Source organism: Arvicola amphibius, chromosome 5 (assembly GCF_903992535.2).
Source record: "Arvicola amphibius chromosome 5, mArvAmp1.2, whole genome shotgun sequence".
NCBI classification, from domain to species: domain Eukaryota; kingdom Metazoa; phylum Chordata; class Mammalia; order Rodentia; family Cricetidae; genus Arvicola; species Arvicola amphibius.
In genome coordinates this window covers 59,714,207-59,728,003 of record NC_052051.1, presented here as the reverse complement: position 1 = coordinate 59,728,003, position 13,797 = coordinate 59,714,207, and the positions used below count along the sequence as shown (strand labels likewise).

The following is a 13,797-nucleotide window of genomic DNA, read 5'->3' as shown; positions in this document are numbered from 1 at the left end:
GTACCAAGTTAGGAAAACTTACTAAGATCTCAATTCAAAGGCAGAACAAAAATCCAGACCTTGTTTCAGACTTTTGACTTGTTCGCTCTAACGGTGCAATGCCAAGACTCTCACCCAGGACACCCGCGCCAGCGCCGCTCATTCTGTTGCATTGTCCAAGAGAGGGAGTTTTAATCTTTGGATCCATTTCGGTCTCTTGGTAAATCCTACCGTTAGGCTGTGGAAGCTTAAGCAGTGGAGGTGTTCATTCTTTTATTTCCCCCTTTGTTAGCAATTTTCTGGTGTTAGCTGGGAAAACCATATCGACTCCATAAAGTACCCGTTTCCCTAAGCATTTTTATATCTGTCCACAGAAAAAGGTACAACTCATTATAATATACTGCAAAGAGCTTTCCACAATTACTTAGTAAAACTAAATCATTAAAATATTATTTAAAAATTAGTGAACTACTTCCTCGGACTGGAAATACTTTTATTGTACAACAGAATGGAAACTGACTTAAGCATAACATATAACATATACAATTTTAAATTTATTTTATCATCAATCTGATGGTAAATTGGCAGACATTATTTATTTGGGGGTATGAACAGTCAAGATTTCCTCCTGAGACCAAATCGTTGGCCATTCCTTAATTAACTTAGCAGAATATGAATTAAAACAGTAGGATATTAGATCCTGCTGATAATCAAAAAGCATGATATTCTTATACCATAACTAAAGCTCCAGTCTCAGGGGAGACAGCATCGTGAAACTGGTGCCCTAGGTGAGCGCTAAGACGTATGTCCTTGTCATTGTGATGGGACCAAGGTAAGGGTTTGACTTATCTGTAGAAGTGTGAAGCTGGGGCATTTTCTTCAGTCTGTGGGTTATGGCCCCATTTCCAGAAAAATCTATCCAAGCCTAATGTAACCCAGCAAATCTTTCAAATGGAATAGTCTTGAGGGAGGCAAGTTGTCATTTTCTGACGTATTATTTAGGACTCAGCTCAAGTTTCATTCTTTCTTCTTTCCTCACTTAAACCCCCTGCTCATGCCCTGTAAGCACCATTTTCTAATTAAGGAAAATGAAATTTGTAGCACGGAAAAGGTAGACATGACCTCCCCGGTGAGCTAGGCTCGCTCCTCCCCTCACACCGCTAAAACACAGAATCCAGGGGTGGTTGGTTTTTTTTTTTTTTTTTTTTTTTTTTAATTGGTATCACTTTGTCTTTAGTGCAAAACACATGGCAATAATTTAGTGAACTCCAGTGTTTCTCTTGTGGCAAATTGATAGCATAATTTTATTATGAGCTGAACAATGACTTCTGGGCGCAGGAGCGATTCTCCCAGAACTACACATAACGCGGTTGACTAAATGTAATACTCGGAGAAGGTAATGAAAACAGAGGCCTGGCTCAGCAAGGCCTAGGAGATTCTGACTTCTCGTTCCTGTCAAAGGGCTACTCAATCAATCATATCTGCAGCTTATTTAATGTCAGAAGCACTAAGCCGACAAAGTGCACTGGGGCGAGCCCCTCAGAAATGACACCCGAGTCACGTGCTCTCTGGTCTCTGAACCTGACGGGGTCAATAATCCGTGTATGGATTTTAATAAGTGACCTATTATGTTCCCTTCGGTGCTAATTATTTTACACATCACCTGTTTCCTGTTTCCTAACATTGCTTTTGTAATAGCATTATGGAAAAAAAATAGGAAGAAAGTTAAGCCCTAACTTGGCCTATTCCTTTACAGTGAGGATTTCTCTTTTCTCCTTCCCATTCTATGCCATCAAACACGAACTCACAGACACAGAACGTGCGACAAGAGCTCGGGCTCGCAGGCGTTTGCAGCGCCGAGTCACGCTGAATCACACGGGTTCAGGACTAGCCTCATGGCGGAAAGAGGTATTTGGAATTTGCCCTGTCTCACCTGGCCTCAGGGAACACAGGAAATACACCAGCTGGGGCCAAATTCCACTGAGCTTCTTCCTACAGAGTTTTAAGAAGAGGAAAGTTGCTCACGAATCCCACGCTGCCTTCCCACTGTGCTAGCACGTACAACACTGAGAGTCGAGACCACAACTTAGAAAAAAGGGACAAGCAGGCCACATTGCTGGCTTCTGTATGTTGTGGCACATACTTCGAGTCCATACCACCCAGAGGCTAGTCTACACTTTAGAAATAATGTGTCCTTATTGAAAACTGGCACATGGTTCAGAGTTTGGTGAGATGAAACCGGAAATGCAATGTCAAAATATATGACCATTTCATGTTGATACGGTCAACTGTATCATACGGCATGAAGTATTCAACCTGTGGCCCAAAAGACATCATCCTATTCATTTTGTAGAAGAGAACACCCTTGGTTAAGGAAGAACCATTTGTTTTCCTCAAGAGCTGAATTGAAGCCATTAAGTCAAGACTCCTGGGGAATTTTTCACCGTGTGGACTTTGAGGTAGGCTTGAATTCAGATCTGGAGAACTCATTCCCTTGTTCCAAGCACTCTGAATTAGGTCTGCTGAAGTTTTTGTTGCTCATCTAAAGGCTTGAGGGACGTTTCGAGCTCCGGAAGTCCATATTAAGCAACCTGAAACCTCAGCCTGCTGGGATTTATCTAAAAGATACAGTGTATCTGGAAGTGCCCTATCTCCAGTGTTTACCTTGTCGGGGAAAGAGAGAAAGAACCTTGCCTGTTTCAACCTCAGTGCAGAATGTGTGTGAATTTGTGGGAGAGCTGGGAGTCGGCTAATCTCGAGGGAATGACCAGTCAGCAGTGATGGTTCCGATTCACCCACAAAAACAAAACCAGACCGGAAACAACGCTGGGTGTTCTGATGAGAAGAAAAACAATGGCCAGGAAAGGGACTCGAGGGAAGCAATATTGAAAAGAAAAAGTTCCCTTTTCTCCTCTCCCCAAATCTCTAAGGATTTTTTTTTTTTCAGATATAAACTGAGTTTCCTTGTTAACACAATAGGAATAAATAGTTCTGAGTGTCCTAAAGGAGTCGGGTAGTGGAAGTCCTGTGGGCACACAGAAGTGCTACCTACCCCTGCTCACTCTCATACTTGAAAAATCCTAACACAATGAAAACAGCCGTAGTAACAACAAAACGAGTCCTCAAGATCATGAGGCTAATAGGACCTACATTTACTCATTAACGGCGCAGAATCTCAATTAAGTAATTTTTACAAGGCTGCTCTCCAGTGGGAGAACGCATGAATGAACGAGTGGAGTGCACTGGGCGCAGGCAGCCTAAAGACCGCTTAGAAATGGCTTCTGGGAAAACGAATTTTTGGAAGGAATTTTTTCAAGTCCTCAGGACTGTAGGAAATCTTACTGGAAAAAGCCCCACAGCAGGGGGGAAACCCAACAGCACTGAAAAGGAGAACCCAGCTGCAGCAGCCATCAGACTCATAAGAGCATAAAAGAAACTTGAGAGAAGAAGGGACAACATAGTATTGATGCATTCTGACCTACTTTGTGTCTTCTTAACAGCTTCTAATCTTGGGGTCTGTAGAAGCAATGAGCAGGAGAGCTGTCTACTTTCTACATTCTAGTAATAACCTAAGAGTAACTTGAAATCCCAATTTCTTGATTTTTTTTTTTTTAAAAAACAAGTTTTGCTTTCAAGACAACTTTTACTTTAATCTTTGTAACTGGAGCTAGAAGTACTTACTCTATCAGTCGCTATAGGATCGGGATACTTGTAATATTGCAATGATGTTGCTTCATATTTTCCCCCCTCCGTACAAAGAAGTACATGCTCACGTCAATAGCATCCTAGCCTCAAATCCTGCAGCAGGCCGAGGTATAGGCTTTTCTTTCAGCATTCCTAGAGAAACCATGTGGATGATGCCAGTGGCAATGGATAAAGGACCTATTTGAGCAAGCCTTGTCTCTCTTCCAAATCCTGGCGTAATGAAGTGCAGAGGTAGGTAGAGCCCTGTGCCTAATGCCGGAGCTGTCTGGAGCTCATTGTTTTTCTCAGTGAAAGAGAGGAGGCTAATTCTAAAAACCGAAAAAAAAAATTAAAAAAAAAAGAAAAAGAAAAACAAAGAAATACAAAAAACCCAAACACATTTTAGGCCAATTTTCCTTCTGTAATGCACAGACTTGAACAACGCTAACTTTCAATACGAGGGCTTTTCCCTCTCAAAGTTTTCTTATTTAAACATTTCTTTAAGGAACTTTTTTTTTTCCTTTTTGGAATTGTTTCAAAAATTTGTTGCATTCTCTTTTTGTTGTGTGGTGTTTTCTATCCAGCACTGTACATTCCTTTAAACGAGCAACTTTTTTTCTCTCTCCTCTTTATTGGCATCCTAACGCAGCAAAGAAATATGCATCCTGAGATAATGCCGCCAGCTTGCTATGAAAACCATATTTCATTCTTTCTTTATACAGAAAAAAAAGGGGAAAGCACAAAGGAGTGGGTGTAATCGAATGTGAAGGGCTGCCTCAAACCTTCCCTTAGCACCCCCCCCCCCCCCACTGGCACCGGTTTCCTTTATTTCCCCTCTGCTCCTTTTGTTTACCACTTCTAAAAGGCTCTTGCTGAGTCTGAGCTGCTGGCCTACATTTGGACTGAATCGAAATTTCTGGAAATGGTACTTCCATCCATACAGGATAGGAACTGTCTAGAATCACTGATCTGACAGGGCAATAGATGGGAGGCTTGGTTGCCCCCATCCGTGAAGGAGCCTCAGGGTTCACGTTTTTGTGAGAATTTCATACCATGAAATGGGAAATGTGATCTGGCCACCCTGCCCTCTTGGTCAGAATTGGTAAGCCATGTATAGACTCCTACCTTAACCCCTGTTAGATGTCCTGCCGACCAGAGAGAGCAAACGGAAACCCACCTCACTGTCAGGGCAGTCCCTCTGGCTCAGAGTTCATCGTGCTCTTTTCTTTTCCTATCTTCTAACTTCTCATCTATTTCACTCCTTCCTTCTTAGAAATGATTGTGGGTCATCAAGAAATAATAATAGGACCCTTGGATGGAATGTTTAGCGTCCTGTGGAGATGGACAGAGATGGGAATTCCTATTGCTACTACAGCCGAGGGAGTATCTGCTAGGAGGAACCCCCGTTGGGTGAGCAGAAGACCGCATGGGACAAACCGGAAACATCAGGTTCCCTTGGCCTCTCCACCTCCCTTCCAGGGACTGGGTGTTTCTGACCCAGAGAACCCGGAGAGAAGAAACTCTTACCTCCAGCTCTCCACACTGGCGTTGGAAAGCATGCTTTTTTGGTATTCATTCCTCAGCATTGGCAGTCTCAGCACATTAAATGCTGACAATGAATCTAGCACCTGGCAAATCGGACTTGAGATTCAAATGGGTTTTTATTCTGAAACATAGATGTTACTCGGAAATAATCACCGCAGACGGCAGCTATGCGTTTAACAAATGGCCATGGTGGGAACTGCTGAGCGGGGAGAGGCGGAGAGGCTGTTTAGTCCGGCAGGCTTTGCTCCTTCTAGGGTTTTCTCAACTCCACCTCCCTGGTTTACCACTCAATCCTTCAATCCTTTCTCTCTTGAGATAAAAGTGTCCAGCTGTCTCTGTTCCTCATTTACATTTCCTGCACCACTGGCCAATTATTCCATATGTTTACTGCAAAATTATTTCCCCCAATTCCCAGCTTACTCTCGATGTCCTAATATTACAACCTATTTCCCGGTGTCCGCTCTCTCGGCGGTAGGACGACAACACAGACACCCTGGAAAATGACTTTTCTTTGCTGTAAAGAGGGATGACCTTTTCATCCCTTACTCTGCCTCCTACTAATTAGGAGGCAGAAATTGGACTTGGAAATTCCCTGACATAGGTCTGCAAGCGACTGTCCTTCCTCAAGTCCAACTAGACCATGATGGTGGTTCTTCAAGATGAAGCATCCAGAAGAATTTGGGACAGTGGCCGCTAGCTACTCTTGAATTTGTCTGGGATGATGGATTCCTAGGGAATACTATTGCTCTCGTCGGGCAACCACGTTGCTGCCATCAATCAGGACCTTAGAGTCCCAACCGTGTTACCTTTGATTCTCAGAGTGCTCACAAGCTATGTCACTCTTCCCTACAGTGTCCTTTTATGCCAGCCTTGCCCCATTTCACACGTAAGAGAGCTAAGTCCCGTGTGCTGGTGTCTGCGAAGACTCTGTGCCTTCTTAAAGCTGAAAGGAAGGAGGCCTACTTCGAAGGTACACTGATGGCCAAGAGACCCTCAAAAGTCCCTCAGTTCTGATGAAACAAGCTCCTGTACCATCTAGGAAATTCGCCAGCAGCCAAACTGAAGCAGAAGTCAAACTTGTGTCTTCTACCAGGGTGTCAATCATTGAGAAATGTTGCAGCTAATATGATTGTGGGTCCCCACGATAGGAAGAGAGGCAAGCTGGACATGGGGAATTAGTAGTTAATCTTAGTTTGAGAGGTTCTGCAAGGCACATATCTGTAATACAAGGGAATTCTCTGGACCAGCTTCATCTGAAAAGTTCCTTCGTTTAAGTTTCGTGCATTGTTATTTGGGGGCCTGGAGCCCACAGGAAGAAGTAAATCCTAGTTTGCCTGCATTCAGTCAACAGCTCACCCCTGTGGACTTTGTATGTCGTTTTGTCGTTGGTTATAATTACTGCAATCACATGCATTTTTAAGAGTACACTATATTTCTTCTTTTAAAAATTAATCTGGAGCCAGGCACAGTGACTCATGCCTTTAATTCCAGAACTCTGGAGTCAGAGGCGGGCCTATCTTTGTGAGTTCAAGGCCAGCCTGGTCAATAAAGCAAGTTCCAGATAAGCCAAGGCTACACAGTGAGACCCTGTCTCAAAAGAGCAATAATAAACCCGAGAGCAAATGTGGTTGTATGTGCCTATAATCCCAAAAGTCAGGTCCTGGATAGGTGAAGATTGTGAGTTCAAGGCCAACCTGGACAACATAGAGAAGTCTGGGCAAGCAAGAACCTGTCTCAAAATAAAGAAATAGCAATAACAAAACTCATCTATTGTGGGGATTCTAGGTAGAGAAACTACAGTGTAATTCTGATACTATGTTGCCTGAGAACAGGTGTGGTGTTGTGATTTAGCTGCAAAAGCTTTTCATTTTCTTTCTCTGTGTATGTGTGATGTGTGCATGCATGTTTCATGTATGTTAGTGCAATATGCATGTATCATGGCAGACATGTGGACTCGGAGGACAACCTTGGAAGTTGGTCCTCATTTTCCACTGTGTCTAGAACAAGGGTATTTTTGTTGTCTGCTGTGTGAGCTAAGCTAGCCCCGAGCCTTCGGATTCTCTTATCTGTGTCTCCCATCTCACTGGAAACTGAAATCTCAGATGGTTATACTGCTGCCAGCCTTGCATGGGCTCTGGGGCAGGAACTTGGGGCCTTTCGCTTGTCCTACTGAGCCACCATCTCCCTATCCCTAGCTGGGGTTTGGTCTAAGTGACACTGTCATATTTCAGTGGATATCGTTGTCAAAGACACACAAATGCAACTCAAAAAAAATTCCTGAAGTGACAACTTTCTCCTTAGAAAAATATTTTTTTAAAAATTTTTTTATCAGTGTGAGCATGCCTCCTGAGAAACGCCAGTGTCGATAACCCAAAATTTCCCCTCCTGCCTCTAAGCTTTGGCAGTCATTTGTAAGCTCTTACCTCCTAAGGCTCGCTCATCTTTCCCTCCTGGCAAAACAAAACATAAAACAACAACAAAAACCCTACAAAAATGGTCATACAATAAATCACAAAAGTCTACCTTTGTTTAAACAGAGAAGCCATGCCATAGGAAGCTGTCTGCATTTAAAAATGTTTCCCTTAAACATGTATGTTTCCTTTTGGAAGAAATCTCCATTCTAGCTTGCGAGCCATTTGACGAAAATTTTATTTATGCCATTTTGCAGAACAATTTTTCCTCTGTTTTTGTAATTAATTATTCTTAATCACTAAAGGCATGTTCTACCATGTCTGGCCTTGCTTTTGACTTTTTGAATCAAGGCTTAAAACTCTGTAGTCCATATTGGCCTGGAATTCACTGCTGAGGCTAGTATTTTTTTTTTTTTTTTGGTTTTTTGAGACAGGGTTTCTCTGCAGCTTTTTTAGAGCCTGTCCTGGAACTAGCTCTTGTAGACCAGGCTGGCCTTGAACTCACAGAGATCCGCCTACCTCTGCCTCCCGAGTGCTGGGATTAAAGGCATGCACCACCACTGCCCGGCTGAGGCTAGTATTGAATACAATGTATTCCTCCTGCCTCAGCCTCTCCAGTCCTAGGTTACAGGTGTGGGACACCATGACTCACTGCCTCATCTATAATGCCAATCTATAATGTAGCTGAGTGGTTTATTATTCATGGACTTCTGAGAGATGAGTGTAAGGAAATGACATCCGTGTCATAAACGCTGGTCCTTCTGGATGTCATGCTTCGGATTGGCTGTGTTATGGTGTTTTACACACCCCTACCATAAACACGTGAGAAAAGTCGTCTGGGGTCATCTCCAACACAGGAGCTAACACATCTTCAGTTCTCTCAATTGTCTCCTAAACTTCCATTTTGCTTGTTTGTTCTTGGTTCCCAATTACTGATGGCTCTTAACTGGCCCGTGTTCACTGCTCATAGCTCTCATGAGGTGCATGTGGCCATGTCTATTGCTTGTTACGATGGGTGTTATTTTACAGTGCTGCTTAAGCCCCTTGGCCTTTCTGCTCTAAAGGCGAGGAGTAGAACAGAGTGGCAGAAGGTTTCCTAGGCCACTCTCACTCACTGCCGAGAGTGGCATGCAAGACTGGCCACCTGGCCGCAACTGGCTGATGGAGGGGTATTTAAACTTCATAAGCGATTTGTTTTTAAGTCTTTTTAAAATTTGTCTTTTATTTACTTGTGTGTATTTACATCTATGTCCTTGTATGTGTCTGTGTCCATGTCTGTGTGTGTGTCTGTCCGTGTGTGTCCGTGAAGGATATGCCCACAGAGACTGGAAGAGGGAGTCAGATCTCCTAAAGCTAGAGATATAGGCAGTTGTGAGCCATCTAACTTGGGTGCCGAGAATCAAACTTGGGTCTTCTGGAAGAGCGGCAAGTGATCTGAATCACTGAGCCATCTCTCCAACCCCAGGAACTGCTTTTGACCCTCTTTGCCTGAGAGTGACAGCTCTCTGGGCCTAGATATCTCATCTCTAATCTACTCTTCTCATCACTGTCCCGCACCTGAGGCCCAACTCTGAAGCCTCCTGAAAGAGGAGAGACAAAGCTGTTTCTAAGGTGACTTTGTCAAGGTGTTAGACAAGTTCAAAATGTACCAAGGTGGGGACCGTTCCTTTTCAGATCTCTCTGAAATCCCCAGGTGGGGGCCACTGTCTTACACTCTTGGCAGTGCTTTAGGGTGCTTGTGAAGCCATCCTTGGGAGTCTCACCTTATTATCAAAGTTATGGTAGCTATTAGCTAAGAATTCGACCCGAGGGCAGGATTACAGAATTTTTCAGAAGGAAGTGTGAAAACGAGAAAGGCGGAATTATTTTGTAGAGACGGAGGCGTCAACATTTATCCCGCATTAAGGCGAGTGTGCCGCATGACAGACTGTCGTTCCTCACCCTCGGCAAATGTGGCCCAAATGACAGAGAAACAAGAAACCCAAAATATCACACCAACTGAACTCCTGCACATGCCTTGGGGCTCCGTGGAATTCAGAAAGGAAGGGCTCTTTCTTCCAGGCTCCAGCCAGGTGTCTGTGAGGGAGAGCTGGTCTTTAGACTGAGGGCTGAGATGCCTTTTCTCTTCAAGGGCAATGACTACATCAAAAACAATGCCAGGGACGGATGATATGTGACAGTGTTTTCAAAGAAAGGTCAAATGGCAATGCCAAATATCAACATAGAAGCATCCCATTGCTTTCAAATATGCCCATCACAACTTCCCTGAATGTGCCCAAATTTACAAAGAACCCAGTTTCCTAAAGGGATGTTAATTGCACCGGGCACCAGTGAATCTGCAGTAGCTTACACACTGGAGTCGGTGCATGTAAAACAATAAACAGGACCAAGTCTCCTAAACTTAACCCAGAACGTAGTTAGTCTATTGTTTCAGACCACCGATTGCTTGTGCTGGAAACATGAATGAGAATGTGTATGTTTACACATATTAGATATTTACATCAGGAGGTCCCTATCACCGCCAGTCCAGACACATCTTGCTCTGGAGATTATAGCCATTATTCCACGATTTCGCTCGAAAGGGTATCTTTAAATGTACATAGCTCCAATCTTTAGGAGAAAATGAAAGAGAATTCCAGTCTGTATTGTCTATCCTTTCTTTCTGCCTCTCTTTTCAGGTTAGCAGTTTATTTCTGCATTAATCACCCTGACAGAAGCAAGGCAACTCAATTTTCTGCTTCTGTAGGTAGGCACATCACTTTCCGTACAACACTAGGCATGAAAAGGGCTGCAGCTAAGCTTTGGTTACTGGTGTAATTGAAATGCTATCCACACTATAGGGTGCATTAAAGTCAGATAACGACAGTTCCTGTGGCCAATTTAAGTAGCTTGACTTCCCTGGGAAAAAAAAAATTGCCTGACAGATAAGGCAGACAAACTGGCTAATTCTCCAAGCATGTCTCTCATTGTGATCCTAGAAAAATGAGAAAAAAATGAATCACAGAACCACAAAATCAATTGACCCTCGGGTAGCTCATCAGGCGGCGAGCCTGATAAACCTAAAAGCTTTGTTAATGTCTGCCTGCCTGTATCCCACAGATAGAGCACTTTGTAAATGAACCTGCTTTGATAAATATATTAAGGAAAGCTGTGAATAAAGCCAGAGACTTCTCATTTGTAAATACAACCTCTGCTACATGGAATTAGAATGATAAAGTGGAGTTCCATGTAATTAAGTTTGTATAAGGCCTGAAATCCGTGCAAATACTTCCCCTGAATTTTGAAAGAGAACTGTCAGTTCAATTAATCTGAACATCACCCCAAGAATGTACAGAACAAAATTAAGCCGCTGATAAAACCTGGACCAGTATTTTGATAAGTAATTCCTATATCATTTCTTGGCCACTGTGATCATTTTATTTAATCCCCTACCCCTCCTCTTTCCGCAGTTACTCTCTAAGCCATGTACAAAGAGTAGATGACCCATATACCACCATGCAAGTAATCTAAATCACAAGCTAAAAATGGAAAGAAAAAAAAACCCTTTTCTTCCATTAAAGAAAAATTAGGGTAAACAAATACCTAAGAGCAGATACGAGACAAAACAAAACAAGCCCCCAAATCCCACGCCCCTGTGTCTACATTGTTCCTCAGAGTTCAGACAAAAGGAATCTTCCCAGAGGAAGTGGCTGTGTGTGAGCATTGTGCAAAAGACACACAGACAACAATATCGAACAGGACCGAGCCAGGCAGACTTGGTGAGTCAGCTGGAGAATTTGAAAACGTCAGGGGCGAGGAAAGTGAGCGTAGGGGAGAAGAAAAAGAAAAGAAAGAGTGGGAAAGAAGAAGAAATCCTATAAACTCTACTTGTCCAGGCTCCCTGTGCTTCACCCTGAGCACGGATTTCACACCTCGGGGAAGAAATGCAGACATTATCTTGGATTTCCTTTGTTCCAGGAACAACAAAACAAAACAAAACAAAAACCAAAAAAAAAAAAGCAAACAATTACCTAGAAACCCCGCTTTAGTCAAGGGAGGAAGATCTTGGGGTCACTCACCAGTTGTTAACTTGGAGAATTGTCAGTCCTGTGTCTTGCGCTAACTGTTTCTTCTGCTCTTCGGAAGGGTACGGGTGCTGATGAAGAGACAAACGTTTGAAGAGATGCATCAGAAGTTGGGAAAGAGGCACATACTTCCCAGCGTGAAACCACGCTGGTGCATTCTTTATTCTACAGCTTGGTTCTCCTCGCCACATGGAAGAATATATCGAACTTGCTGACAAGTGTGGACTGGAGGCAGTGGGGACAACCCCAACTTCCTGTCACACTCCATAGGACCAGCCATGAAAGTCCAGGTACCACAGTCACGCAGAATGACTTTGATCCTTCAAGGTGGAAGGTGTGTTGGAACAGCATCCAAATTCTGGGTGTTTCTGTGCCTATCTGTTGTGTGTAGGGGATTGCATATCCATTTCCTTCGCTCACTAGTGGTTTACATGGAATTCAAATTCTATGCTATCTTGAGAGACTGGTCTACATAACTGTTATTTTTTAGTTGATACGAGGCTACCTACATTTGGATCATGGGCCAATACGTAATCACAACTATTTTTGAAAAGCCAAGGCAAAATGATTAGATGCAGAGTCCTTTATGGAGACGGGTTGGGATTCTTTAATTTCTTCTGGCTAGTTCTCTGGGCTGTCAAGGTCACACACGTGACTTGCCTAGGCTACAGGTCCCTCACCCTAGGCACAAGTTCCACAACTCAGGGAAGAAGGAGTCGGTTCTATGCCACGCCTCCTACGAAATTTTTCCATGTTCACGTCAAGTAGGGCAAGAGAACAAAGCCGTGGGTTTCAGTTTTGAATTTTTTCATTCCGCCACAGTCCACTCACGCTGATAATGACCAGCCCTCCCATTATCCTCCTCTCCATTTCCCTCTCTCATCTTGAAACCCAGGATTGTTATTTTACAGTCATACAGTTCCTTCGAGGAGAAGTTCTGCGCTGGAGGGCGCGTGATTACGAAACACATCTGTTACATACGGCGCTGTTCAAAATCCACTGGTTTTCTTATACACGAAGGTAAACTTTCGTCCCCATGTCACAGGTCTTCGTAGGCCAGAAAGCCTTGAGTTGTGATCTCACCCACATCAACTGAGGTGTCATTAAGGGGCTGGGAAAGTGGCTCAGCACTAAGGAGCCTCCTAGTTCTTTAGCGGAGGACCCGAGTTCAGTCCTCATGTTGGGCATTTCACAGCTACCTGTAATTCCAGCTCCCGAGTATCTGGGGCCTCTGCACTCACGTGCACACTGCCTCCCCCAGACACACAACTGAGTAATATAAACAAGGCTTTCGAGTGTTCTAATCATCCCAGCACTGGAGGGGCGGGATGCCTTTCAATCAGCTAAGAATTCAGTTCCCAGGTATTCCACCTTCTACAATAGCATGCATTCTCCAAGACGTGCACGGTTGTTTATCCAAGAACCCACAAGCCACCAGGTTCAATAAAATCCCCTGCCTAGCCAAAGGGTTAACTAGATCTGTATTAATAGAGAAGCCAGGCTTTTAATATTCTGCAAATGTTAACAAAGAAAGATGATAATGTTGAGTTAATATGGGTTAAGCATAAAATGAAAATAAATTTTTCTGATTGTGAGGTGTTGACACTTTTTTGGCTAGGGCCTGCAGCCTGTTCCTTAAAGCTGTGTAATTACAGAAGGCTTTGCCCCTCCTTCCCCCTCCTGCTCGAGCCTCCCCACATTAGTAATGACCCCTTCACTGCTTCAAAAACCACTAATGGTCTTCAGCACAGGCAAGAAAAATGAACAGGGTAAATTGGAATCCACAGTCAGTAATTTGCATCCTATGAGGCTGCTTCGGCCACTCGCACTCATTCCCGGCCATCAATCGCTGCCTGTCAGGTACTGCACTCTGCCTCCGTGACAAATACTCCTCCTAACACTCCGATTCGTCCAAACAATGCAATTGTCCTCTAGTCTCCGTTTGGTAATGGAGAAAATGAATGGCTCACAAACAAGGATTGTTCATCAGAGGCGCGGAGGTGCCTTCAAACTGGAAGAGACCTAGAGTACACATTTTAATTGACTAAAAAGACTGGTTGGGAAGCAAATGACAATTTTTGAAAAATCCTCCTTGTCGAGGTATTTCCTGGCCA

General features: G+C 43.6%; 1 protein-coding gene across 1 annotated transcript in view; it reads right to left on the bottom strand.

Moving 5' to 3' along the window:
• The window catches only part of Meis2 (Meis homeobox 2), a 203,889-nt gene that overhangs the window by 49,421 nt on the left and 140,671 nt on the right, over positions 1 to 13,797 (bottom strand). The window contains exon 5 of the mRNA XM_038331389.2: positions 11,678 to 11,754. Within this exon, the coding sequence (XP_038187317.2) occupies positions 11,678 to 11,754 (77 nt within the window). The remainder of the gene's footprint in view (positions 1 to 11,677; positions 11,755 to 13,797) is intronic.